Genomic DNA, 27,132 nt, shown 5'->3' on the forward strand with positions numbered 1-27,132 from the left:
CCCCAGACACTTGTTCTTGGGCCACAGTACTCCTGGAGAGAGCCCTGGGTGAGGATGGCCCATTGTGATGTTACCTAGTGCTAGATAGTGTTGTCTCCAAGGTAACTGATGTCACCAAGGGATGTGCTGATGTTACCAGATGATAAATTCTCTACACCCAGTGAGCTAACACAATGCTTATTCTTCAAAATCCACTGGCCTGTGGAACTGCACAATGCCCATTGTGTAAGAAGGAGAACTGGAAGTCCACCAGCCCCAGTGTTCTGCCAGTTTCACCTGGTGTCAGTCAGGACTGGGGTCACCCACCAGTAAGGATCACCAAAGAGACCCCTAAGACAGAAGAATGCATGCATAAAGGGGAGGAAAAATGTGTTCATGATTTTGGGAAAATTATTGTCACATTTATGCTTATTCTGGAAAAATCAATATGAATATGTATGTAAAATACAGTATATAAACAGAGACTTTCCTGTGCTCAGCATGCACAGTGTTTGCAGAAGATATCCCCTTGTGCATCCAGCCAAGCAAAGAACATCTGCTTCTTAATGAATACTGGTGTTAAGGAGTTGGGGTGTTTTTACTGAACTTTTTGCAACACTGAGATGTCCCTGAGTGACAGACTGTGATGCTGGCTACTGACTTCCCCAAGTGGTGGATTGTGATCTTACTGTTTTATCTGAGCACCGAGTCTCACTCAGTCAACTCATGCCTGCGCTCTAGCTGAGTCAAATGTTGAGAGTTGGAGTGTTGAGTGAGGTTTTTTGTGCCAGTGTTGTTTGAGGGGAGTTTTTTTATTGCTGGTCTTAGTGTCCCACCTCAGATCCATCAGAGGAACTTCCTCAGCCTTGACAGGTTCAGGCAGCTGAGGCACCCAGGAATGCTCTCAGCAGCAGAGGTGAACTGGAAGGGGAAATTACCTTGCAGAGCTGGAAATTATTTCTTGAGGGACCTGGGAACTTACACCCTTCCCCAGGGCAGATGGTGATTGCTGCACCTCTTCCCTTTCTAGCGTGACACCCACTGCTGCAGCACTCAACAGCTCCTGGCATCTCACGGCTCCCACCATCCCACTGCAGTACAGAGCATGACCGTGGAGCTGGACAACTGCTGTCCCACAGCTGGACAGCTGGGACAATGCTGCCTATCCATGCATCCTGCAGCAGGCTGAGAGCAAGCCCAAGTGCCTCCTCTGCAAGACAGAGATCCTCTCCATTGTGTGCTCAGCGCAGGTGGGCCATGACTTTGAGGAACTTGCTGTCACACCATGTGCAGTGTCATCAGTTGTTGGCCACTAGGCAGGAGGACCTCATGGCCATCCAGCTGCCCACAGACCTGCAGCAGAGCAGCCTGTGGAGTACCACCTGCCTCAGGTCTCCTACAGGTGGCTTCCACCTGCATACCTGGGCATTCCTTTTCCTCCTTCCCTCCAGTCCTTTCTTCTCTGGGTACATCAGAAACTGAGACTGACTTTTGAGAGTCAACACTTGCAAGTAGTGGAGGACTTTGTAATGCTCACCCTGTGCTGCTCTGGGCTGAGCATAGATTCCTTGATCCAGCATGAGGTTCAGCCTCAAAAACCACATGGCAAGGTTTGTAGGGAACCCCACCAATGTTGCTGTACAGCAGTGCAGCAGGGAGACCCACCATCTGCTGCACCTGGAGGGCAGCCATGCTGCTGAGGAGCAGCAGGGCAGCCCCCTGATGCCCCTCATTCTGCTGCCTCACCAAGGGGGTCTCTCACACCTGGCCCAGGCCCTACAGCAGCCCTGCTGGAGCTGAAGAGGAGTGCTCAGCACCTCAACCACTGTTCTTCATGGGTGTCAGCAGACCCCCAGTGCCCCTTTCCCACCTACAGTGAGAAGCTATTGCCCCACGAAGATCCAGGGCAGGCCATGCCAAGTCCCTTCACTTCCAGCTGGGATAAAGACCATTCACCTGGCAGGCCAGAAGCTCCCTAGGCTCTTTCCAGTCCTGCAAGAGTCCAACCCAGCAGAAGAATGTCCCAAACAATGATGAAAATGGAGCTGGGAGCTGGTCCAGCAACTGGAATGAACATTTGCCAGCCCACAAGTCAATCAGAAGGCTCTCAGTAGACTAACAAGTGAATTAAATGGATGAAAACTACAGAATCTTAATATTAATGCTGCTGGCATTGCTATCCTCATCTGTGCATTCTTTCCCTTTTCCTGGGGCATGGCCTCTGCTTCCTCATGTGTTGCTGGCCTCTATGGGTGAGTAGCATGGGAGAAGGGTTGAGGAGATGCAGCTCCTGAACAGGAGGAGTGGCATGTTAATGCTGCTAGGTCCTTCTGCATTTGCCAGGTACGATTTTATTGCTTCCCCAAAGGCAAATGCTCCCCAGCTTCAGACCTGAATCTCTACAACAGACCCCAGGCAGATACTCCCAGACAGAGGTCTTCAGGAGCAGCCTGTGTTCCAGTGTTTATCACTCCAGGCCTGTCCTTATCTTCACCACACCCTCTGCCTTCCTGGGGTTCTGCTCTCTTACCAGCCTGCATTGCTTGGTGCAAGCTTGCTATAGCTGATGCCTTGTGAAGGCTGACCTAGAACAGACTAGACAGAGTTAAAGAACAAAGTAGGTATTTATTAAGAGGCCTCAACAGATCCACCTTCCGCAGCACAACCCAAAATGGCCACAAAATGGATGACAGGTCTCAGGGTCTCACACTTCTATAAGTTTTGGTCCATTAGCATATTGGAGCTAATTGTCCAATTACAGCTTTAGCCTATGAAGTCCCATCCTTCTTGTTTTCTCTCTTCGATCCACCATTGTTTATGCTCTTGGGTCTGAGATCTGGATCATTTGTCCTTGGTCCCCAGTTAGAGAAGTAATTGTTTTGGCTACCTGCTCTGTGAAGAGAGCTTACTATCCGCTAATATGAAGGCTAGACTTACACACTAAAGCAGAACAGAATCTGAAACATATAAAGGTTGAAACCTGAGGCATCATAGCAGCAAAGAAGATCCCTCCTACACAGAGTCATAACTTCTCTCTGCATCCTCCCCAGGGTCATACTCTGCCAGGCCAGGAGCCCAAAAAGCTCAGTGAGGGAGAAGCACAAAGTCCTGCCCCTGAGGACAGGCTCCCCAGGCACCTGCACTCTCAGCTATCCAGCAGGACACCCAGCTTTGCAGACAAAGCCCTGGAGATCATGCCAGGCACCAAGTTGGTCACAAGCCAGCAATGTGCCCTTGCCACTAATGATGTTCTGGACTGCTTTAGCAGTTTTGCCAGCAGGACGAAGAAGCTGATCCTTTACCTGGAGCACTGAGTTCAGTTCTGAGCTCCCCAGTACAAGAGAGCTGCACGTGGTGGACAGAGTCCAGCAAAGTGCCATGAAGATCATCAGGGGACTGAAGCATCTCTCCTTGGAGGATAGGCTGAGCAAGCTGGGATGGTTCAGCCTGGAGAATAGAAGGTCCGGGGAGGATCTGATCAATTTGCAAAAAGGCCTGAACCTAGAAGATCCTGAAAATGATGCTACAAAGAAGACGGAGCCAGGCTTTTCCTAGCAGTGTCTTGTGACAGGAGAAAGAAAATAAAGAGCAGATTGGACATGATTCTGGATAAGTGTCTCTAGCTGTCTCTGCTGAACCAGCAAACAAGATGACATCCAGAGATCCCTTTCAAGCTCAACCGTTGCATGATTCTGTAAAAAAAAAAATAAGTTATGTAAAGAATCTAGTCTAATAATTTCATTTTGGAGATATGAAATAGGAAAGTAAGGAAGGTAGTACAATTCTGCTTTACTTATGTTTGTTAGTCATCTGCAGGACACATACTGGAATGTATGATACAGGTCCAGTTTCTGCTATTAGGCAAATGACTGAAATCTAGGACTGCTAGGAAAGGCTCATAGCCATTATGTTACAGAATAAATGCTTTATTTTCTTCTGCTGATTATTCTTCAGCTGAAACTCTTCTGTCTTTTTGACCTTACTTTTTACTTCCCAGTCTTGTCCTTGTTTTCAATGATAAAAACCACCACTTTTAAAATAATTTTTTCACAAAGAAACCAAAACAGTAACAAAATCATAAAACACAACTATTATTAGAAAGAAGCCAAATCTTGCCTCTGCTTGACCCTTCCTCCAAGCTATTTTCTTCATGTTCTTATTCTCTAACAGATGAGTAATGTTTTCAGGCTATCTGTTCCATGGTAATCTTCTTCCCTTTACAGTGTCTTTAATCTTGTCCTCCAGTCAGGACAATAATCCAATTTTTCCATAAAGTGACAGGATACTCTATGGCCAGCTCAAAATTATGTCTTCCAAACTGAGTAAACAAAATAAAATATGTATGTAGTATGTGAATGAAACAAAGTCCATAATGCATTATTTAATTAGATTAGAATGCATTAACTAATGCATTCTAATCTAATTAAATAATGTGAGCTAAAAAAAAAATCATAATAAAAAAAATAAAAACAGAGAGAAAAAAAAAGAAATGGCCTGTACATTTTCTAACAACTGAATGCCATAATTATGTCTCAGGAAATATTCATACATATATAAAAGATATGTCTTATAAAAATTTTAAAATGCACAAACAGGAATTAGGCAATCTACATGTATTCAACAACCTTTTAGAAAGCTTTTTTTAGCTTGTACTTTTGAGTTTCAAAAATTAGGAGGTTGTCCACATGATTTAAAATCTCAGGCAGCAGTGTGTATGTTTTCAGTAATGTAACCTTATCTACTTCCTCAATCAAGTACACTACAAGTGCCACATAATATAGTGTCCTTTTTCAGCATTTACATTGTATAACAAGAATGTCCTCTGATATTTGTATGACTAAACTTAAAAAATGTGTTAATCATAAAAGGCTTTTGTTCCTGTTGCATAGGCTACATGACAATGTCAGATAAATATTACAGACGTCTTTGCTGTGTACTGTATATACGATACTTAGGAGCATGTGGAAACATCACTAAGCTGCTTTTATTGCACTGTAACAGTAATTTCAACAGATTAGTCCTTTCCCTCAGTACAGTCCTATGTCTTGCTGCTTACTATCCTTTTAAGCATGTAAACCAGCAGTGCATAACTGACTTCTTCATCTTTTAACAATTAACTCTCAATACAGACAGCAAACACACTTTGTTCCAAAATACAGTGTCCGATTCCCTTTCACTCACATGCCTCAAGACAGCTGCAAAGCAAGGAGCTACAGGTCTGGGGACCTGTGATAGCCAGGGCAGAGAAAGGAGCCTTTACCCGTATGTCTAGGTACTCAGTCACCAGTGACACACTCTAGGCGAGAGCTACAAGAGAACACCTGCTCTGACAAGACAAACATTTTCACACAGCCCATGCAACCTTCCTACAAGTGATACACAGGAGCAGAAATTATCTAATTGCATACAGGACGTTAATCAGCATACACAGAAAAAAAAAGTTGGTAAGCAAATGCTTTCCTTTATCATTCAGATGGTGAAAAAAAAAACTGGGTATAAAATCAGCTGAATTATAATGTTGGCCTTTCTTTTATAGATGATTCCTTATTTTACATAAAACAATGTCTACTGTATGCATCAGAAATCAATTTAGAGACATCTTTTTTTTGCTTGCATTAAAATTTTCTGAAGATCTGCTTCAATCAGAGAAACATCTCAGTCTATTCTTACTAATTATATGGCGAGCTTCAAAACTCAGATTTTGCTGCCTATTGTTTAGATTTCTTTTAGCAAAGGTAGCATGTTGTTTCACTGAAAAAGCTGACGGATTACTTGGAAGACAGAAATTCTTACGATAATTCTTGGTAAATATTTGGGCTCCCTTTACTGAAAAACCTTCCCTGTTTGTCATTATACATGTGGTTGCCAGAAAAGAATGAAAAATAGTCCATTGTATTTTGATGACCACTGACTGTTTCCTTTTGAATTTTAATTCATTTTCTAAAGAGATAGTTAAGATAATAGATACTTAAAAATATCAGTTCTCATTAAAAAGAAATGTTTTCAATCCTTGCAATTGCAGAGGAACAGCTGAAAAAAAAAGGACTGACAAAGCAGAGAAAGTAAACAAAACCCTGCTTTTCCCTGCTTTCTGACTCTATGGAACAAAAAAGCCATGACAAATTAAACTTAGTGAGTTTAGTGACCAATTAAGTAATTAATTCAATTGAAATTTTGTGTTTGCAAATGTCAAAGCAGAGGTTATATGACAATTGCTCGAAACACTAAGTATTTTAAAATATATGTCTACCTTGCAAAGCTCATATGAAAGACAGTCTTGCAAGCACTTTTAAGGTCATTGTAATATTAACTATGAAGGCAGTTACAGAAAGTCTCTGTTTTTCAGAAACAGGTATTTGAGAGACATCTCATATTCCTTAGAGAGCTAGGATATGAAGGCATAGAGGCCAACACATAGGGCTGTTTACATTCCCCTGGGACTGGAGAACATGTCTGGACAGTCTTGCTGGATCTTCAAATGACTGAATGATTTTTGTGCTATTGCCCTCTCCAGTACATTCCTTGCCTCCCAGAGTTACCCTTCTTGTGCAAGCAAAGCTGCAGACATGTTGTAGCCTGTGTCTCAGGTGGCAATTCTGTTGTCCTGTTTTCCTTTTCTCTAGCAGAATAATGCCAGATCAGAACCAGGCAAAGAAAAAGGGAGTTCCAACTGAGAAAAGCTAGCAGTCATTTTCCATTGGATTAGTACTTCTTTGGAATAGAATGCTCTCAACAGATTAAGACTAAGGACTAGAAATAACCAGACTGCAGATTAATTAAAATCAGGCTAAAGGAATTACTCGCTTGTTTTAAGATAATTGTTCAGATGCACTTTCCAAGACTGCAGAGTAAATTTACCAAAGACAACATGAGAAAATATCCTAGAGCATCCAAGGCTGGATGGAGCTCTGAGCAGCCTGGTCCAGTGCAAGGTGGTCCATGGCAGGGAGGCTGGAATTAGGCCATGTGTAAGGTCCCTTCCAACAAAAACCATTCTATGATTCTATAATTCTTTACAGACTTCTTGGACTAAGTTTATTTCTGACCATGCTGAGATAAAAATCTTGATACACGTGCAAAAAAATTCCACTTCTTAGAAAATTGGTGAAAATAATGCAAACAAGAGATAACACAATCAGATTTCATACTTTGACAGACAGCCTCTAAAAAACCCAAATGCATCCAACCAAACAAACCATGTGAGAACTTGAAAGTAACTTAGTAGCTGATATTGTGAGAAGGATACAAAGTATTTGGTTAGACTGGAAATTAAGCATGCATTTAATACCTCCTTGGAAACAACTGGTTTGTTACAGCAAAATCAAGACTTACTTGTCATAGCACATGATTTTTTTTTTTCTCAAAGTGTTTTGAATTTGTCAGAATTTGAGAAAACATTTCTTTGTTCTGAGCAGCCCCTTCATTTGGAATGTAATTTAACTTCCTGTGCATACACTTTTGTGAATGCTTTGGAGAAACCTTACAAGCAATAATCAAAAACAAGCTAGGTTGTATTGCCAGAATACTGCAGACAAAAGCAAGCATGAGGCTTTTCATTCCAGGCATACAGCAGGTGACAACAGTATGATTTCTGCACTGCAGATGGGTGTAGGACTGTAGTCTCTCTGAGAGAGACGCATGCTCTTTTACAATAGTCACTCTTTCATAAAATTCACTCCTTCTCTCAATGTTCTATATTTTCCCTTTAATTTTCTTTGTTTTCGGTTCCATAAATAGTATTTTTCTCAAACAATTCTAAAACAAGAATTTATGGGCCTTGCCAATCACATTCAAGTGTGAAAACTAATCCTGACACAGCTTTGAGGACTAATTTTTTTTTACCTGTAGCCTGCTTATTTTTCCCTCTATATTTTTTTTTTTTTAGTTTGAATTCTTACTTATACACCATGGCTATTTTTGGCAATAGAAGTAATATAAGAATGCTAAAAGAAAGCTAGGGATGAAACCTAGTCTAACGTCATCATGCCTTTTATTTATTTTCTCTTAAGATTGTGTGTTTATTGGTTCAGTTTATGAAGTCTGTCAGTTTGACTTTGCCTGGAGCTAAATTTAGTGGTTGATTAATTTCAGTGAATCTTGCATGCTGGCAAAGAAAGCTGAGTAAAAATTTCCAAATCATAGGCAAGACATGACACTCAGGAGGTCTTCTGTTTGTGCCCTTGGCCATTAAACAGTAACATTCTGAGAAAGACAGAAAGGCAATAAAGGAGCCATATGAGCTAAAACACAGGGTCTTTTAATGGAATATCTATTGTAAGACTAAACTTGCAGCTATTTCAATTGTTTCTTAACATAGAAAGATAAGACATTTGGCCAGATAGGTAACACAGTGTAATCAAGAATTGACAGATTGCAAGGTAACTAAGAATGTCTCTTTACAAATTGAAGAGTTCGGAAATTGATGGGTTTAGAATTTTTGCTTAAAACATCAAAACATTGTGCCTCACATGCTTTAACTTCATTTGTACGTTTATGTGCCATTAATGCCAGGATGCTTTCATTTTTAAGTTGCTCTTTTACCAATACATTTCATATGCCTTATGGTTCATACAAGATCTTGCTTTCTGCAAGAATTCCCCTGAATTTTACAAGTATATTCATTGAATATTGTTTAAAATGTAAAAAAAGCTTGAGGAATATGACAAAAGTACAGCTTGTCAGTAAGATATTTTTAAACTACAGAATGGAGGTCACCCCATAAAGAAAAGCATCTCAGTCTGCTGAAGTGTTCCTGAACCCTAGATTGTCACATAAGACTTTTCAAATATTTGTAGTAATCATGGCTGAAACTTTTAAAAGGAGACTGGCCAACACTACCTATATTATGTTCTAAGGATCTTGCATGATCTTCACAAGTTGTCCCCTATGACTGTTTGAAAATATGACAATTAATTTTTGCGTAAAATACTTTACAGAAATAAATAATTGTTATGCTATAAAGGTTGTTTTCCAAACCTCAGTTTGTGTTTGTGCACAATTTTCTTTGAGACTGCAGGATGCTATTGTAAATAATGTAAATGATATAAATATTGCAAAATTATTATTCACCATTTATTGCAAATGCCAGAAAATCCTATGGTGAAAACTGGATACTTCAGAAGTATGCAGAAGTTCCACAGTATGCTGCCTGCAATTTGTGTATGTTCAGTCTGTTGATCAGACTGTTCAAACTTTTGGTCTCAAATGGTCTCAGATTCTATCAGACCAGAAAATACAACTTAGGCAGCAAAAAACAACATTTGGTGCATCTTACAGGTGTATTGTATGAAACATGCTTTCATATTATATATATGATAGTATATGCCTGCCCTCTTGGTTTTCACCTTTTTTTTAGGATTTTTCACAGGACAGTAAAAAATCTAGACATAGTTTTGATTGCGAGTTAAAAATCCTGCACAATCCTTTATTTACTCTTAACTCCCTTTTTCTTGTTTGTACTCTTGTGGGTCTTTTTATTCTAGTAAATGCCAATAAGGTATTTTTGACAGTTCTCAGATTAACTGCTGGAATTGTAATTATCTTGTTAACTTCCAGTCTATGTCTTAAAACTCAGTGTCAATTATTATAATGTATGTATTTTATATTTTTTTTAGGTCACTAAATCCATTATTGCCCTGCTCCAAGCATGCTGTGCACGTGGATTTCAGCAGTTACTGGAGGAATAGTGGTGCTGTGTGTCTCCCTGAAGATCTTTCTCCCCTATTTCTGGGCAGACCTGATCTATTTCTTGAGATGGAAGAGGTCAAAGGCAACAGTAAAAAAGTGGGCAAAAAATGGAATTCTCTCCATAACTGACCTTTTCCGGCAGACAGTGGAAAAAAATCCCCACAAGCCATTCCTTATCTATGAAGGGATGGTGTACACTTATCAGGATGTGGACAGGAGGAGTAACAGGGTAGCACAGGCCTTCCTGCACTACAGGAATCTGAAAAAAGGTGACACTGTGGCCCTGCTGATGGGTAATGGACCTGACTTCATCCATGTCTGGTTCGGGCTAGCCAAGCTGGGCTTCATCGTGGCCTTTCTCAACATCAATATCCGCTCAAGATCTCTCCTGAACTGCATTAATACCTGCGCAGCAAAAGCACTGGTGATAGGAGAAGGTAAGTTCTGTGTTGCGTTTCACTTACTGCTCACTTTCTTCCTGCTCTTATGAAACACAGAGAATTAGAGCCGTTCAGAGCTGCAAGCTCTTTATGTATACACACACTTAAAAGGAGGGAAGAAAAGGAGGGGAAAAAGTAAGGAAAGAGATAGTGTTGTCTAAAAAGGAGAGAAAAAAGATAACGTTTACATTTCAAGGGTATAAGCATAAAATAAGCCCCATGGAATTATTTAGTAAAATAAAAAGCTTAAATCTGAAACTCTCCAAGTACTGGACAAGGTACCAGGAGCAATAATCATGCATCAGCAAGAAAACAGCCTTGGGAGATACTTTAGCATAATTTAGTTTCTATTTCTCTTTATTCATTTATGTGGCTTATATAAAACTTCACTGACTAGAGGAAGACATAGATTCCTTTTGTAGTTGTGAATTCCTTCAGCTCAAAATACCCACATAAAAATTTATGTTACTTTGTAACTACTTTAAGTAGTGATCGCAAGGTAGCATTGCTTGGAGCAAAGATTACAGCACAACAAGCTGCAGTTTTGTCCCTGTTTATGACATATTATGCAATACTAGGCAACTTATTTAACCTTCTACTCTTGTTTTCCCATCTTTTATATAGGTTGGCAGTACTACCATAATTCCATGTGAATATGTGAGGGTTTGGTATTTGGTATATGCACCAAGCTTCAGAACAACTGCGATTAAATTAAATCCTATATACTAGCATCACTAAGTTCATGGTGTTTTATCAATTACAATTAAAGCCAAATGAGAAATATAGAGAAATTAAACATTATGATGATTTTTTTCACTGTCCAGTAGGCAGGTTAGCCCTCCTATGGGTGCGGTAAGTTTATACAGTGGTATAATATATCATTTCAGCACTAGTAATCAGGTCTGCAGTTGCATTTATTTTAATAATTACATTGGAGTTTTGTTTGTTTGTTTGTTTGTTTTAACTTGGCAGATTGTTTGGAATCAATAGAGAAAGAATTTATTTTGACTCTTTTGGAAAATGATGTTGCTGTCTGGCTGATGAGCGCCAGTTCTCCTTTCCAGCATGTTCACACCCTACCAGACAAACTAGACAAGGTGCCTGATAATCCTGTCCCATCTCATCTTGGAGCTGTCACTGACACAAGAAACACAGCTCTGTATATCTTCACATCAGGAAGTACAGGTGAGGACAGGTACTAACAAAGTACAGCTGCGCCTCTGAAAATTAAGGCAGTATAAATTAAGCAAAAAGACACAAAAAGACTGAACTTGAATTTCCAAGTCAAGACAGGGAGGATTAATTATTTAGAAGCACAGTACACTTTAAGTCATTTTTGCCATAACTTAACAAGAGCGTAATTTCAGTTACTGGACTTCTACATTGATACTCCATGGCTGAAATTAATTTCTTGAATATAAAGCAAATAAAGTCAGTCTCTAAGAGTTGCATAGAAAAGGAAGAACAGTGGACCTTTGCTTTTTATTCTGAAATAGGAGTTATTTTTAGAGTGATAGAATGGGGAAATCTGTCCACTAGTCAACCCAAACAACATCCTAGAAGTTATTTCTATTGCAAATAGAAGCTGAGTGACACAGTGGGTCTCCAGAAAGTTCTCCCATTCTCACAAGGAAAACCTGTATGCAGAGTTGTTCTGTGAAAGGCATGGACTTTGTCCCCCAAGATGAAACAGACACGGCAGGGGGGTTGGTAGTAGATTATCTTACACTATCATTATCCCTTCCAACCCTAACCACTCTATGACTCTAGGATTGAATAGTTTTACAGGGAGAAAGAGTGAAGGAGCTGAGAGACTAAGGAGATATACTCACAAAACAGCAAAGCATAGGATGAAGACTCAGAAGAAGAGAATTCTCCCTGTACCTTCCCAACATAATTCTACTTAGATTAAAATTATTATGTGTGCAGTATATTTATAGTTATCTGCTCTTTCCCACTGGCAGGTTTCCCAAAAGCTGCTATCATCACTCATCGCAGAACTCTGGCTGCCTCCTTAGTACTGACTCAGTGTGGTGCGGTTTCTCAGGATATTTTGTATGTCACTCTTCCCTTGTACCACATCAGTGCTTCTCTTCTTGGCATCAGTGGATGCATTCAGTTAGGTAATATTTACCTTCTAGTGAAGTTTCATTAACTTGACAAGGCTATAACATGTTAGTATTAGGTGAATAACTGCTTGGTAAATAAAATATTTTGTTTACAAAAAAATCTTTTGTAATTTTATCATTTTTATCACCTCTGCCATTTGCAGGCAATATCTAAGGTGTATGCATAGTTTTTGAAGCATAGAACAGACTCTAATTGTTGTATAAATCCAGCATAAAATGACTTGAGGTCTGTGTAAGCACCACTGCATATATTCTGTAGGTTTAACCTGAAATCATATTTCTACCCTATGCCAAAAGTCTGTAAAGGCATGCACACAGGCATCTGAGGCTTGATTTTTAGCGTCAGAAACTATAAATGCATTGTGAAATCCCAGCCTTCAGAATAAGATTGACTAAATGTGTTGTGGAGCTTTTTCAGTCTCTTATTTGAGTAGGGCCTACAGAGTTAGATTCATCATATTAAGATGAAAAACAGGAAGAAGGAACAAATCTCCTCTTCTAAATTTGATAATGGGAGTTATTTGCAGAGAGATAGCAACCAGATATTTCCCAGGTATGTCCTTTTCTGTTGTTAGCCTTGCCCAGATGCTGGGTTTTGGCATGCTAAGTACATAACTGGAGTGTTTTTAAAGACATTTCAGTGTTTTGTTTATTCAGAAACAATGCAGGCAGGCATGCTGGCTTACAATAACTGCTGGCAAGGCTGCTTCTGTCTAACAGAAACACAAACGGGATGGGAAAATGAGTCTATGAAAAGGTTTGAGGCTATGAAGTTTTTGGAACAGAAAATGTAAATGTAGGATCACATCTTTCTTTGGTGTTTAGATAGAGATCTGGGAGTTGGATTTGAATGACAAAGCTTTGAGGAGGTTTCAAGATCAGGGAGGAACAAGCAAGCTGGGAAAAGTGGACTAGAAGGGATTCAAAATTTGGAAGGCCCTGGGAAGCCTCATACAGGACAAACAGGACTTGGGCAAAAAGGAATTTTTGAAAGGATAGAAACAGGGAAATTCTTGACTGGCAACACGTAGGAAGGGATGGGGTGGCAGATATGAGAGGTGTAGAATGAAGTGGCTTTTAGAATGGAAAACTCTGAAAGAACATCAGGGTCACAGAAAAAAAAATAGCGTTGATTCTCAGTTGTCAAGGAACAGAAAAAGGGGAATGAAACAGAAAAAATAAAGACTCAGTCCATTTCTTTTCCACCACTTTTCACACAAATGAAGCTCACAGAGAAGCTGTGAGCTATCATTTCCCCCATTCCAAGATCTTATTTTTTAGAGTTAAACTGGTTCATGATCTTGACAGAAACGAAATGTTTAGGCTGTGACCTATTCCTAACAATGGGAGATCATTAAAAGCTTTGGTTGTGTTGCTTCTGTTACTCTAATTTTTTTAGTTACTACCCAAAAAAGAAGCAAGGCTTAATTGTGCAAGTTTCATTTAACAGACAGATCCTGTTGGAAATCGCTTACAATTTATTTAATGAGCGGAATTTATCATTAACTGAGTTAAGAGAATGACAACTTTTTTTGTTTTGTTTTGCTACAATAGTGGTAGAAGAGAAGGGGTTTATTTTAAAGTTTGTTTTGAAATTTCTTATCTGTTTTCATCACATAGGAGCGACCTGTGTTTTGAAGAAGAAATTTTCTGCGAGACAGTTTTGGAATGACTGTAGGAAATACAATGTTACCATGTTTCTATATGTAGGAGAACTCTGCCGCTATCTCTGCAATCAGCCCTGTGTAAGTTCCATTTGCAAATGCAGCTTTAGATATAGTAAATCTGAAAGTCAGATAGATTCCCACATTTCTGAATAGTTTAGTATTTTCAATGTTTGATAGCTTTTTACAGTGCATACAGAATTTGGGTTTTGTGTTCCTTGTTATTACCAATAGCAATCAAGTTTACACCAGCAAATGAAGTGGTGACAGAGGAGCAAGCCTGGCAGGATAGGACACTTGTGACACTCACAGAAGTGCCTCTGCAAAGCCAGGCTTGTTGGCTTTTCATCTGAGTGACCAGCAAGTCACAGGCCAGTCAGGAAAAGGTTTAAGCTGTAAAAGCTTAATCATACATGATCCCAAACAGGAGTCCAAACCAGATTGAATGATTAAACAATTTCAGTGCTCTGTTCCAAAGTAATTCTTTATCTAGAGAGGCCTATTATGTTCAGCATTTCATGGATGATAGTTATTTTTTAACTTTGAAATTGATGAATGAGTTTTTATTATTTTAAATATTTTTCTTAGAGGTCTTCAAAGGCACATTCTCTTCCATGCCTGTATATATGATGATGGATATATCTGTATGGAGCCAAAGTACTAACAGTGTGGTGCAAAATCTTGATCCCCCTTGAGATAACAGTCCTAAAGGTCATGACAACTAAATCATGATCAGGTTTGGAACAAAGTAAAATGTCACCAAACAGTGACAAGTAAGTCTGAAAATACTTACTAAGTTGGAACTCTCATTTCTCAATGACAGCTTGGTTAATTTTTTGGGAAAGCTTGGGTAATTTTTTTTAATTTTATGCTTGGGAGTTAGGATATTACTGAAGGGAGGTGACAGGAAGTTTTCCTACTTACCTCAAAAAACCTCATGTACAAGCGCAAAGTTCAAATGATCTCCAGTGGTACGGGTCAGAGATTGATGCAAGGACTAGGAACAAAGAAATATCAGAAAGAATTCTCCAGCTGGTTTGAACAGAATCTTATTATTAGGTGGTCTGGACTAGGAGAGGGATCAAAGACAAAAAGTACTCAAGGGTACAAGACAGGATAGCTGTTGGCCAGAACTCAAGCCTGTACCAACGAGCCTGAAACAACGCAAGCCTGGCCAACAGCTACTACTGTATCAGTAGTCCATGGATCAAGAAACCAAAAAGGAATAATTAGCTAGGCCAAACCAGTTGTGTAAAGGTTTCTCCTGCAGGAAAAAGCAATGAGAACTATCTTTTCTTGACTCAACAAACAAAAATTTAACAGAGAAGAAATAGATACTTAACTGGCAACTGGTAAGAGGGAAAAACAGATGGCCTGGATAAGTTGAGGAAGGTGAAGTTGCTAACAGAAGTGGATCAGGTACATCAGGAGCTCTGTCAAGATCATATCTTACTAGACTATGACCACATATAACATATAACCAGATGTTATATACATATATAACATGTAACCTCTACTGTACTACCCTGGTGCATCTACACTGAAAGAAACCCGTGCAGGGTAATAGGTCTGGTGTGGCTCAGGACTAGGACTGAACATGAGGGACCTGTTGGAGTATGCTCTACATCATACACAGGAGTCTGTCCTTCCCTCATTTCACTGAGCATGCCCAGGTCTCACAATTTGAGAAAGAACATGGATTTGGAAACTAGGAGGCACTGGGCATTTCTTCATGTGGACAAAAACTCTGTGACTAATTACATCTACTGCAAGATAACCAGCCTCATGTACCTATCAGAAGTAAATATTAAGCCCATAGAAGGTAACAAAATACTGAGAAAACATGTTTTTAAAGGGAACCATGTAACTTTTAAATAAAGACATTTAAAATTCAAGGTAGTTCAGGGAAATGCTGTAGATTGTTGAACCAGGCATGAACCAAGGTAAGAATAACAGTTTGTCCTACTGCTTGTAATCTCTCAAACTCTTAAGTTTTACTTCAAGTCTTACAGTACCACAAACTACCTTGGGGAAAAAATCAAAACCCATAATTTCTTCCTGAAGACAAAGTGCTGAAGAAGGGACAATATTACGCATGAAGGAAGTCTCCCAGTCAGCCTCCCAGCTGGTTTAAAATTGAGTTGGATTGCATACATATGATCAAAACAGTTATTCCTTCAGAGTTACCATTAAAATTGCAAAAGAAAACACATCTGATTAGGCAGAAGCAAGGGATAGCAAACTCTGGTTTGACTCCTGTGTTTAACAGTGAGGTTTAGTCTGCATTACAGTTGATCCTGTCATAGCAAATAATTAATCTGCCATAAAATGCAGTTCTAGATCAAGTGAAGTTGTCTGCTAATGCATAGATCACAAAACAATATGTGAATGTTTTTGAAAGTCAAAAGTTTGAAACTCTGCTAAAATATTTCAGTGTTATTACAAGGCAAAGCTCCGTCTTTAAACCACCTTAATAGTATTTAGAAATCAAACATAATTTTGCAGTTTTAAAGATCAGAATGACACTGCAACAAAACCAAAGGCATTTATTTGATTTGAAGAAACCATTCCTGTTTACCAGAAATAAGTTTAATTTCTGCTGACATTTAGCCATAACAGTAACTTCATTAGTCAATCCCAAATACACCTCCCAAAAAGTGAGGGCTTCTGAGAGTGTTGACCACAGTCCTACAGACAGGGGACTGAGCAGTCCGCCTCTATGGAGAAAGCACTTAAGTAAGTAAACTTTTTAATAGTGTACCACAATAATTACATCACTAACATGTAACAATAACACATTAGCCACGACATTTTGACTGCAGATTTTATTATAATCTTTTGATGAATCTGGATTTAAGACTAAAATTGAACCTAAATATACGAGGTATTTTAAGCAGCTTTGAGTTATTCTGCTGCTTTTTCAGGTTCCATAAGGAACATGGCAGATGTGCAAAATTTTCTACCAATTATTATTACAAAAAGAATCAGCCTTTGTGCATCACAAGTGTTTTCTAAGGCACAATTTTGTTGATACAGGAAATTTCTCTTTTTGATGGGAAAGGAACTTCTATTCTATGGGAAATGGCACTTCCTTAAAACTTATTTATTTACAACTAAAATCTTTTTAACTTTGTAATATACATCCTCATTAGAGAGTTCATAAGTGAAAATTCAAATAATTACAGAAATAAAGTTTTCACCTTGCAAAACCCCTCAACCTCAGACCAAGATTTCTTATGCTTTTCTGGTTTATTTTTAAAAACAACAACAACAAAATCATTCTGTGAAGTATTTTAGTCAAGGTGGCAGTTCACAAATGAAAATTGTTCTGTTAGAAAGTATCAGGTCAATTTTAGGTATTTTTCCCAGCTGCAGAGTGTTTATTTTCTGTTCACAGAAGGAAGAGGACAGAGTTCATGAAGTGCGCATTGCTCTTGGAAATGGAATTAGACCTTCTGTATGGAAAGAATTTCTAATGAGGTTTGGCCCAGTTAAAATATTTGAATTCTATGGGTCCACAGAAGGAAGTCTTGGTTTCCTGAACTACACTAATAAAATAGGAGCTGTGGGCCGTGCTGGCATCTTCTCAAAGGTAAGGGTAAGGGTTATCAAATCAACCAACTAATCAACCAATTAACCGTACAATCATTTTAAAAAATTAAAAGGCATGGGAAAGGCAGAAATTATAAAGAACAGGAAGGAAGAAAATGCTTCCTTCTTTCCAGATTCAATAATAATCATTGGTTTATGAAAACAGAAGCCTTATTCTTAGCTGCTTCCTTGCTTCCTATTCTCTACCTATATTTTGAAGCCACAGTAAATATACACAATGAGTACACAGAAGGTTGTGTACCCAACTTTTCCCCCAGAATATATTAAAAAAAAACCAGACTGGCTGTGTAGAAGTGACTACTTACAAGACGGAGCAATGACAATTTTTGTTAAAGTTTACTTATCGTCCTGAAAACCCGCATATAATAAATGATGAGGCCAGAAACTAGTTTTGATTTGACTTTTGGTATGAATCAGCAGATAGATATTCCAAAGCAAACTTACACAATTTTGTTTTTTTGCTGCATCTTATTTCTCTGAAATAAGATTAGCAAAACAAAAAAATGCAAAAGTCTCAGCAAATGGAGCAGAAAAATATTAATCTCAAAGTATCTAAGCTATAAATTTACATATACAAACACTGTTGAAAGTCTCCATATTTCTACCATTAAAATGCCCTGACAATCTACAATGTTTTTCCAATTTGTACAGTTTCTGTGAATCATGGACTATTATACTACAATTACATACTATTTAAACAATACTAAAGATTCAGATCAGTTAAGATCAAGACCAGATTAATGACTTCCAAATGATTTTTGCTTTATATCTGAGATGCCAAAAACACCTTGGCATGACAATGATAACAACTGTGCAAGACTTTCAATCTTCTAGCAATCTTAACCACATGCATGGAGGACTGAGGCAGGAAAGATTAATTAACTCATTAAGCTGAAAGTTTCCACTTGCATCTGTCTGGTATAATTATTGAGATGTCTGTAAATTTATTTTGGGTTTTTTTGGTCAGAGAATCATCTTGATTTGCATTCCAGCAATATTAGAAATGGATGGCAGTTTTAAAGCAAAACTGACAATTTGATCAAATGCACTTTATCAAATTATTTGAATCTGACCCTACTCTTAGACAACAGGGTTCTTTTTATCAATAAAGGAGATTAACACTTACCTGTATATGTATACTTAGCATTGCTTATCATGATATAAACACTTTCTGACAATTGCATCTTAGAATAGTGTCAGTTTATTTCAGGCTGTCTCAAGTGTCCAAAAGTCAATAGGGACTATGCATTAATACAAAGCAATTCTTATCAAAACTAGGAAATTTGTAAGAAAGAGGTGATTAAAAGTATGCACATATGTTTTTTGGTGTTTTTTTTTTTTTTGTTTGTTTTGTTTTGTTTTTTTAGTTTCTACATTCTTTTGAGTTGTTGAAATACGATGTATGGAAACAAGAACTTATAAAAGATGAAAATGGCAGGTGTAAGAGAGCATCCATAGGTAAGGAAAAATATTAGTTATCTATTAACTAAAAGATAACTCAATTTAGATGATGATATTTTTGTGATCAACAGATTTTTGACATACACCTAGAACTTCAAAATAGAAAAAACAGGAAAATAGATCCAAACAGAGTTCTGTTGCTAATATATGCAATCATATATCTAAATATTTATAAAGTAAAGAAAATTTAGAAAAGAAATAATTACAATCATAATTGTAAAGAAAAAATACAATAATATAAGAACGTTAGTAATATTTGGGACACATAATATTTTTATTCTCACTTGAGAAGCACTTCTTTCTATTCCTGGAAAAATCAGATGGTTTACTCCTTCTTAAAAAAAAAAAAATACAGCAATTCCCAGATACGTTTTGCTCTGAGGCCAGATGTTTAAAGATGCTTTCTAAGTTTCAGATTTAAAATTCTGAGGAAGAACAGAAAATTTTCAAATTGTGGATCACATTTTTGTATTTAGTGACAAAACCAGATTTTTCTATTTAGTACCTAGCGTTGCACAGTCTTTCCAAACTCCTACTTAAAATGGAATACTCCATTTTCAAAGCTCCAACTCTAAATAGTTGAAGCTCTCAGACTGAAAATAACATAGCCTCTTAGTTGAGAATATGCTTGAGAAAAATCCTGAAAACTGAGTTTCATGAAAGACAGCACTGCATTTATTGAAGCCACATCAAATATTCATGTGCCTGTGTACACATGCATGAATCCATCTCTGTCAAAGTTATCAATTCTGGGGAAAAGGTCTTTAACATCACTAGTTTTAGTATGTAGATTTAATTATCATAGAGATAAAAATCCTGAAGGTAGAAGAGAAGCTTGTGCAGACGACCTAATAAGTTATGATAATGCCACATCTCAATGACACACAGTAGTACTGGTCATCAAATCAGTAATTATTATTGCTCTTCTTTGGTGATATGATATGATATGATATGACATGACAATATAATATAATATAATATAATGTAATGTAATGTAATGTAATGGAATATAATATAATATAATATAATATAATATAATATAATATAATATAATATAATATAATATAATATAATATAATATAATATAATATAATATAATATAATATAATATAATATAATATAATATAGTATAATATAATATAATATAATATAATATAATATAATATAATATAATATAATATAATATAATATTGTTTTGTTTATTATATATGTTCTATTCTATTACATTCTATTACATTACATTACATTACATTTTCTAGTAGCAGTACTGGGGGAAAAAAAAGTAGCAATCTTCTATTATTTCTGATAAGATATTATTTGCTGATAATGTCCAAATCAAGAAAAATATTTATTCTTTTTTCTAGAAAAGAGCTTGCTTCCTCACTACAGTTACATTAGAAACTGCACAAAATATTATTGGGTTCTCAGTGAAATTTATAAAATTCCCAGTTTCATGACACAACCAGCAAAATTTTGCAGGTTGTTACATATATTTTTAGATAACTCTGAAGCTGTCACTTGATGAAAAGCAAGATGGTAATGACAGTAAATTTACAAACTGGACTAGAGGATCCTCCTATAAAAATGACTTGGGGCAAGAGCAACTCCTTTTTTAAATGCAACATTTTTGTTTGGTGTTCTTTTGTTATAAATTATGCATTGTATTTGCCAATTCCTCTTCTGAAAGGTAGTATGAGCTTTCATTCCATTTTCCATATTGAGTGTTCAAAAAATGAGGAGGATTAAATTTAAGATGCAGAAATACAGCTATGAAGAAAATTATCTGTTTGAGAACATCTCCTTACGTCTGCTGAAGGAGCAAAATAAGTTTTTTGAAGATGGAATTATCTTTTAACATCAGGAGCACATTGAGAAAAAAGGCAGTACTTACCACAGATAAAGAATAATAAAAGAAACATGTTTAATGGGTATTCTGAATCAATTCCAGCAAAGTCAATGGAAGTTTTGTCCTTGTTATAAATAGACAGGCAGCAACAAGCAGTGATGCCCAGTAGGGATATCCTTCAGGCTCCAGAGATTCCTTGATGATCAGGGGCACACACTGGGGCTTACAACTTGTTTTGTCACACTAGCACACCAGCGCTAGGGCAGTAGCATCCCCATCCTCTGGAAAATCTCAAAGCCCTCAAAGATCTTAAGAACTATACATTTTGCCTCTACATGTATTGTTTGACTACCATCACCCTTTTCAAATGACAGATAAATCAACTTTTCAAAGGGTAAACACTTTTTACCAGATAACTGATGTACAACACACTCCAAAAAATCTCTTCCCTGTGGTGCAGATTTTTGGAAGAGAAGGAAGCAAAATTATGTTCCCTTTTCCACTGACTCATTTCTTCTGTTCAGGGAAGAACTAAGGAAACATAGCAATAAGACACATAAAATCGATGTGGCTTTCCAAACAGTCTTAATACGATAATTTATGCTCTTAATAGCCCACTCTATATATATTTGTTTGCATCCCCTTCTCATGGCCTGCAGGTAAACCTGGTCTTCTAGTTTTTCAAGTTACTGAAGATGGCCCATTTTCTGGATATGTTGGAAATAAAGAAGCCTCAGAGAAGAAACTCCTGCGTAATGTGTTTGTGGAAGGAGATGTGTATCTCGACACAGGGGACCTCCTAGTGATGGATGAGGATGGGTTCTTCTACTTCACTGACCGGGTGGGAGACACCTTCAGGTACAGCACAAGGTTAAGAGTAAATCCAGGGAGCTTGGAAGAAATCACACATACACAGGCCTGGATTACACAGGTCAGACTCAAACATGATGAATGTCAACTTTGTTTAAACAAAAACACTAAGGACAGGATTCAAGTGCACCAAAGTTCTCTCCAACATATTGGAATTTTTCAAATTTGGCACTTCTTGTATGATGGGGATCTCAAATAAGATGGCACTAAACCAGAAAAGGATTTTGTCTGTCCATCTACATTCTTCAGTTAAGAATGTAGCCCATTAAAAGTCCTCTGTCACATATAGAATAAAACATGTGTAAGCTGTCATCTATATTAATATAAGAAATATTTTTAACAGGTGGAAAGGAGAAAATGTTTCCACTTTAGAAGTTGCAGAGATCATTGCCATGATGGATTTTGTCCAAGAAGTTAACGTTTATGGTGTAAGCGTAAAAAGTAAGACATTTCCGATAATTTAAGAATATAAAAGGAAGATTGTAATTTCTTACTGTAACTTTTCTGTTCTTGCAACTGCATGCATAAGTACATGTAAGGATATAAGTGGTTTCAGCTTGGTAATTCAGGCTTTTCTACAGTGTTTTGAGATTTCAGTTTCAGCAAAATACTGCATTTAATAAATATGATGTGCTGAAATTTTGTAATGAATGGAAAAAAATTTGGATAAATTAAAAATTGTAACTCAGAAGTGAGAAATATTAAGTGAGAAATCCAAGTTATGAACTACACAAGACTTCTCTTAGGATACAAGTTTTCGTCTGAAAAATAGTAAGATAGAGTATATTAAAAGATAATGTCTGAAAACATTATCTTATGAATACTGTCCAAGAACACATATATTTTTTCATAATTGGAATGTTCTCAATCATATATGACGCTTCATAAAAATATACAATATCATGCTGAAAAGCTGTAGGAAACCAAATTACAAAATTTAAAAATTTGTCAGAAGATGCAGCCATTGAAGGAACAGGTTGAGGAAGACAAACTTTTGTGGTGTTGAGTAACTGTTCATCATTTCCTTTGGAGGCAAATAAAGTCTAGTATTAAAAGAAACTAGTCACATGAACAAGAAACTGTCAAGAGACAGCACTGAGAGATGGGAAACACAATGGGTTCAAAGAAAGAGGATACATAAAAATAAAATTAAAAGGCCATCATCTGAATGGTTGATCAGCAGGTGGCAGTCATGCAGTGCATGCAAATAAAACTGTAGGCTAATGTTCAAAGCATCTCTCATTATCATCTACAGCTGGAGCTGATGGGAGCTCTTCTAAAGGGTTATTGCTGCCTCAGGCAGTAAATAGCACATAGAAAAAGGCCTCAAGATTCACATCAATTTTTTGTTGTAGTGTCAATAATGTCTAGATAGCATAGTCTATCATATTTCTATATTGACTTGAGTCTCAAGTATTGCCATAACAAACTTCACAGCATATCACCAGTTCAGTAACAGCAGATTTATTTTTGGGAAAAGGAATACCCATATTTTTTCTTTCCAGTGCCTTTAGGCAGACCTCAAGGCTGCTCTTTTTTCCTGAACAGACTAAACTGTGTCAGCTGATTTCTTCCAATGTAGATATTTTCTCCACTTAAAATTTTTACTTGAGTTTCAATAAATAGAATGCAGGAACTATGTCTGGCACATATTTTTGAAAAGGGTTTTGTTTCAGTTTGTGTGTCAAGCATAATTTGATGCCAGTAATTTACTAGGAGTCACTTACATTTTTTGTCACAAATTTGTCTGTGGGATAGAGTGCAAAGCACTCAGCATTGCCTTTACAGTGTACAATAGGCGTTTAACTTTATGTAGAACAAGTACAGTCTCATACATGTCTATATCCATCTATTACATTAGTCTTTGTGTGAGTGCATTCAGGTTTGTTTGGGTTTTTTTTTTTTTTTTTTTAAATTATGCTCCCTCTGATTTAATTAGGCCATTATGTTACCAGTGTTCAGGTAGGAATAAACCTAACAGGCAGTTTCCAGCTACAGAGAATTCGCAATAAAAAGACATCAGTGACTTTTTTAACTGAATAAACCCACTGAAAGTAACTTTTTAAAGTTTTCCAATACCATGTATAAATAAAATAAGTAAAGTAAATAAAATATCATATACCTTATAAATAAAATATCATATACTTTATACTCAGTGATGTCTGATAAAACAGGATGGATACTTCACTGTATCAATATATTTGTTCTGAATATTACTAAATCCCCCCAAATGATGTAAAACATTTACATATACTCTTACTTGTCATACTATTTTTCAATTTTCTTAGATTATGAAGGAAGAACAGGGATGGCAGCTATTGTGCTTAAACGCTACTACAACTTTAATGGAGAAAGACTTTATAAGCATGTTGAGGACTTCCTTCCAAGTTATGCCCAACCACGCTTTGTGAGAATCATGGTAAGACCATCAGGTGTCTCCCACTTGTATTTATCTTCTGTCTGACTTGAAAATTGGTCTCTTCAACCATGTAATGCAGAATGCATTTTACAAACTGTTTCAATAATTGAAAACAAAAGGAAATAGTAGCCTAAATTACTGTTCCTATGATTGTTATTATGATGAATTTTAGCAAATATATGATGAATTAAACCTCTGTTTTGTTTTATGGATCCACCCATACCTAAGAATCCTAGATGGGATTAATAACTTGGCTGTCGGATTTTGCTTCAAAGTTCTTTAACCAGTGTTTTCTTCTACTCAATAGAAGACTAAGCAAACACATGCATAGCCTTACTCATAAGAGTGTGTTCTTATAACAGGGTGACATGATCCATTTCAAACCTCTGCTGATGTGGCTGTTCTTGATGTGATTATTATCCACTGTTACTCACAGGACACCAAAGAAATACTCGACTATTTACAACGGATAGTAAGAGAAAAGTTTTATGGAGATTTCTTAATGTGAGAATTAAAATGCACTCACATGTTTTACAGTACAAAAGCAGAACTGGGATACAATTATTTTTAATGTCCACTTTAAAAGTATCCCTTCACAAGGATTATACCCCTTGTGAACACATCATCCACAGGGTGATCTGCAACCAGGCAGGACAGCATGAACTGCAAAGGGTAGGAGAAGGCTCCACATGACATCATCTGAAAGTTTGTAGCTCACAGTTTTCTACAGTTTTCAGGGGATGCTGAGAGGGATTTGGCAGTTTTACCTTTCCTTAAATACTGATAAATTGTCAAAAAGGTACAGATTTAAGAATTTAGAGATTGAGAAAACCTTTTTTTTTTCACTGACAGATTACTGTACTAAGCAAATGTACCTTCACATGCAGTAAGAATAGGTTATACTATATATACACCTATGGTGAATCAGGACATAAGTGGTGTCTTCTGGGAAAAGCTTTTGGAACAGATCTGTCTTTACAGCTCCACTAGACTGAGCAAATCTATACAGAACTCTAAGATTTATATATGTGGAACCGATTAAACCTGTTTGCATTTATGTGTTCGTGACTAAATTTTTTTTGATAACTGAGGAGGAGCCAAAGTAAACGAGGTTACTAGCAGTACTAATTAAATTTTACTAACTAATATTTACATGCCTGCAAATTTTTATTAAAGGAGATAAATTCAATTTTATTTTAAAAAAATCAAAATGAGAAAAAAAATTTTTGTTGCTTTATAAAATGTCTTAGGGGAGTATAACAGGATGAATGCCAAACTCACAATTTTCTGTTTGGAAGAAAATTAATTCCCTTCTCTAGGTCCTGAGAAAGAGGTCATCCTAATCAAGAGTGGCAAACAAATACTTGAAATCCTCATGCAATATTGGATTAAAAACAAAATCATTCTTGAAAAAATTTCAGCAGTCTGTATGTAGGTTTTTTCTAATATGACTTACAATTATGGTTGACTGGTCTTGTGCAAATCAGACAGACTGATTTTCTGTTTGCCATATTTCCTACTTGATGCTAAAAAAATAGTAGAGGTACGAGGACAAGGATGGAAAAAAAACAGGGAAATCCGGGGCTCTGTTATGTTTTCCACCTGAGTTTTTTTAACTTCCTTCCAACAAGAACTAAAAAGTGGTTCTTTTCAGCGTGGGAAGAAAAACAAAATGTTCACTACACTGAAAACACCTTATAAGTAATAACAATGCTTGAGAACAGTCTGTTTTAAACTTTTCTGTTAATGTAAACAATATTTGAAAGGCGATTTATTTATATACCACTTCTGTTTGAATACACCAAACATTGTCTGCAGAACAACTTGTTCATGAATCGGCATTTTAACAATTGCTGTATAGAAACTCCTTATACAGGCAAATAAGACAAGAAGGCATTTAACATTGTCAAGTTTAATGTTTTAAATTAAGTTTAGCAGTAGGAAATCAGAAGAGAGCCAATACCACAAAATCAGTCAGCTCTTTGCAGGGCATCACTGAGTACTCTACTCATTCTGTACTCTACTGATTTTGTGGTGGACTGCTCTAAGGAAAGTTAAAAGAAAATGCATATGTTGAAACAGAAACTTGCCATCTTGTGTGTTGCTTTAGTAGGAAAATGAATAAGAAATAAAATATTCATTTTGACTTAGATTTCACTGTGCTTGTGAACCTGAGAACTGTTTAATTGAAGAAATTGCATAGTAAATTGTATTATCTATTTTTTTCAGTAAGTACACCATAATTTCACTTATATAGACTGAAATGGAATATTGCACCTTACTTGAATTATTTCTTTTGTAGGATGTTATGCAAATTACTGCAACTTTCAAGCATCAGAAAATGCATCTGGCAAAGGAAGGATTTAATCCAGAAATTATATCTGAACCTCTGTATTTCATGTATGAACCTGCACGTTCCTATATTCCTTTGACAAGAGAGATATACCAGAAGGTGGTTTCTGGTGAAATACGTTTATAAAGCATAGAAATAAAATTACTCTATAATACAGAAAATTTCAGATATACTCCTAAAACCATTTCAGCAGGAGCCACTATGCAATATTTGTTTTAAAAATACAAGAAATTCAAATTAATCTTATGATATTCAAATCTGTTGCTTCCAATGATACAGACACAATAGTTATGTGCATTGTGTAGCCTGCACTGCATCTGCTCATATTATTTCCTCACACGTGGGCTCACATATGCAAATTTTTATTTTACATTTCTCACTGATTCAAATTATTTTTGTCTTAGACACCATTATCTTAACCTAGCTGAATATTTTACACACCTACATTTTATTCTGACACTGCTTCTAAAATGAATAAATAATTAGATCAATAATGTCCTTGGCATAAATAAAGTGAGCCATCAGAGACTTAAGCAAAATACTGCACAAGCACTGCATGTACACCTCAGTTCAATGTTTGATAATTATACAATGTAATATTTAATTGCAGTATTTTATGTGATGCTCAACTTCAGACTTTTATGGAAAATAAACAGTTAGTGGTGAAATATA

General features: G+C 36.8%; 1 protein-coding gene across 2 annotated transcripts; it reads left to right on the plus strand.

The window, feature by feature from the left end:
* The first annotated feature begins 5,134 nt into the window (after positions 1-5,134).
* On the plus strand, positions 5,135-27,132 carry LOC135289274 (long-chain fatty acid transport protein 6-like). Of its 2 annotated transcripts, none has more exons than XM_064402750.1 (11): positions 5,135-5,419; positions 9,594-10,103; positions 11,079-11,291; positions 12,071-12,229; positions 13,856-13,980; positions 17,300-17,491; positions 18,879-18,969; positions 21,478-21,676; positions 22,032-22,129; positions 23,977-24,107; positions 26,410-27,132. In XM_064402750.1, the coding sequence occupies exons 2-11, from the start codon at positions 9,626-9,628 to the stop codon at positions 26,584-26,586; spliced, it is 1,863 nt and encodes a 620-aa protein (XP_064258820.1). In that variant the 5' UTR covers positions 5,135-5,419; positions 9,594-9,625; the 3' UTR covers positions 26,587-27,132. The 2 variants fall into 2 exon arrangements, with proteins under 2 accessions (XP_064258820.1, XP_064258819.1); XM_064402749.1 differs by having other exon boundaries at positions 5,136-5,419; positions 17,297-17,491.

This window comes from Passer domesticus, chromosome Z, assembly GCF_036417665.1.
Source record: "Passer domesticus isolate bPasDom1 chromosome Z, bPasDom1.hap1, whole genome shotgun sequence".
NCBI classification, from domain to species: Eukaryota; Metazoa; Chordata; class Aves; order Passeriformes; family Passeridae; genus Passer; species Passer domesticus.

Coding starts and splice junctions, on each gene's coding strand:
- LOC135289274 (XM_064402749.1), top strand. CDS start 9,626: ATGCTGTGCACGTGGATTTCAGCAGTTACTGGAGGAATAGTGGTGCTG. Junction 18,970..21,477: donor GTGTAAGAGAGCATCCATAG/GTAAGGAAAAAT, acceptor CATGGCCTGCAG/GTAAACCTGGTCTTCTAGTT. Junction 24,108..26,409: donor CACGCTTTGTGAGAATCATG/GTAAGACCATCA, acceptor TTTCTTTTGTAG/GATGTTATGCAAATTACTGC.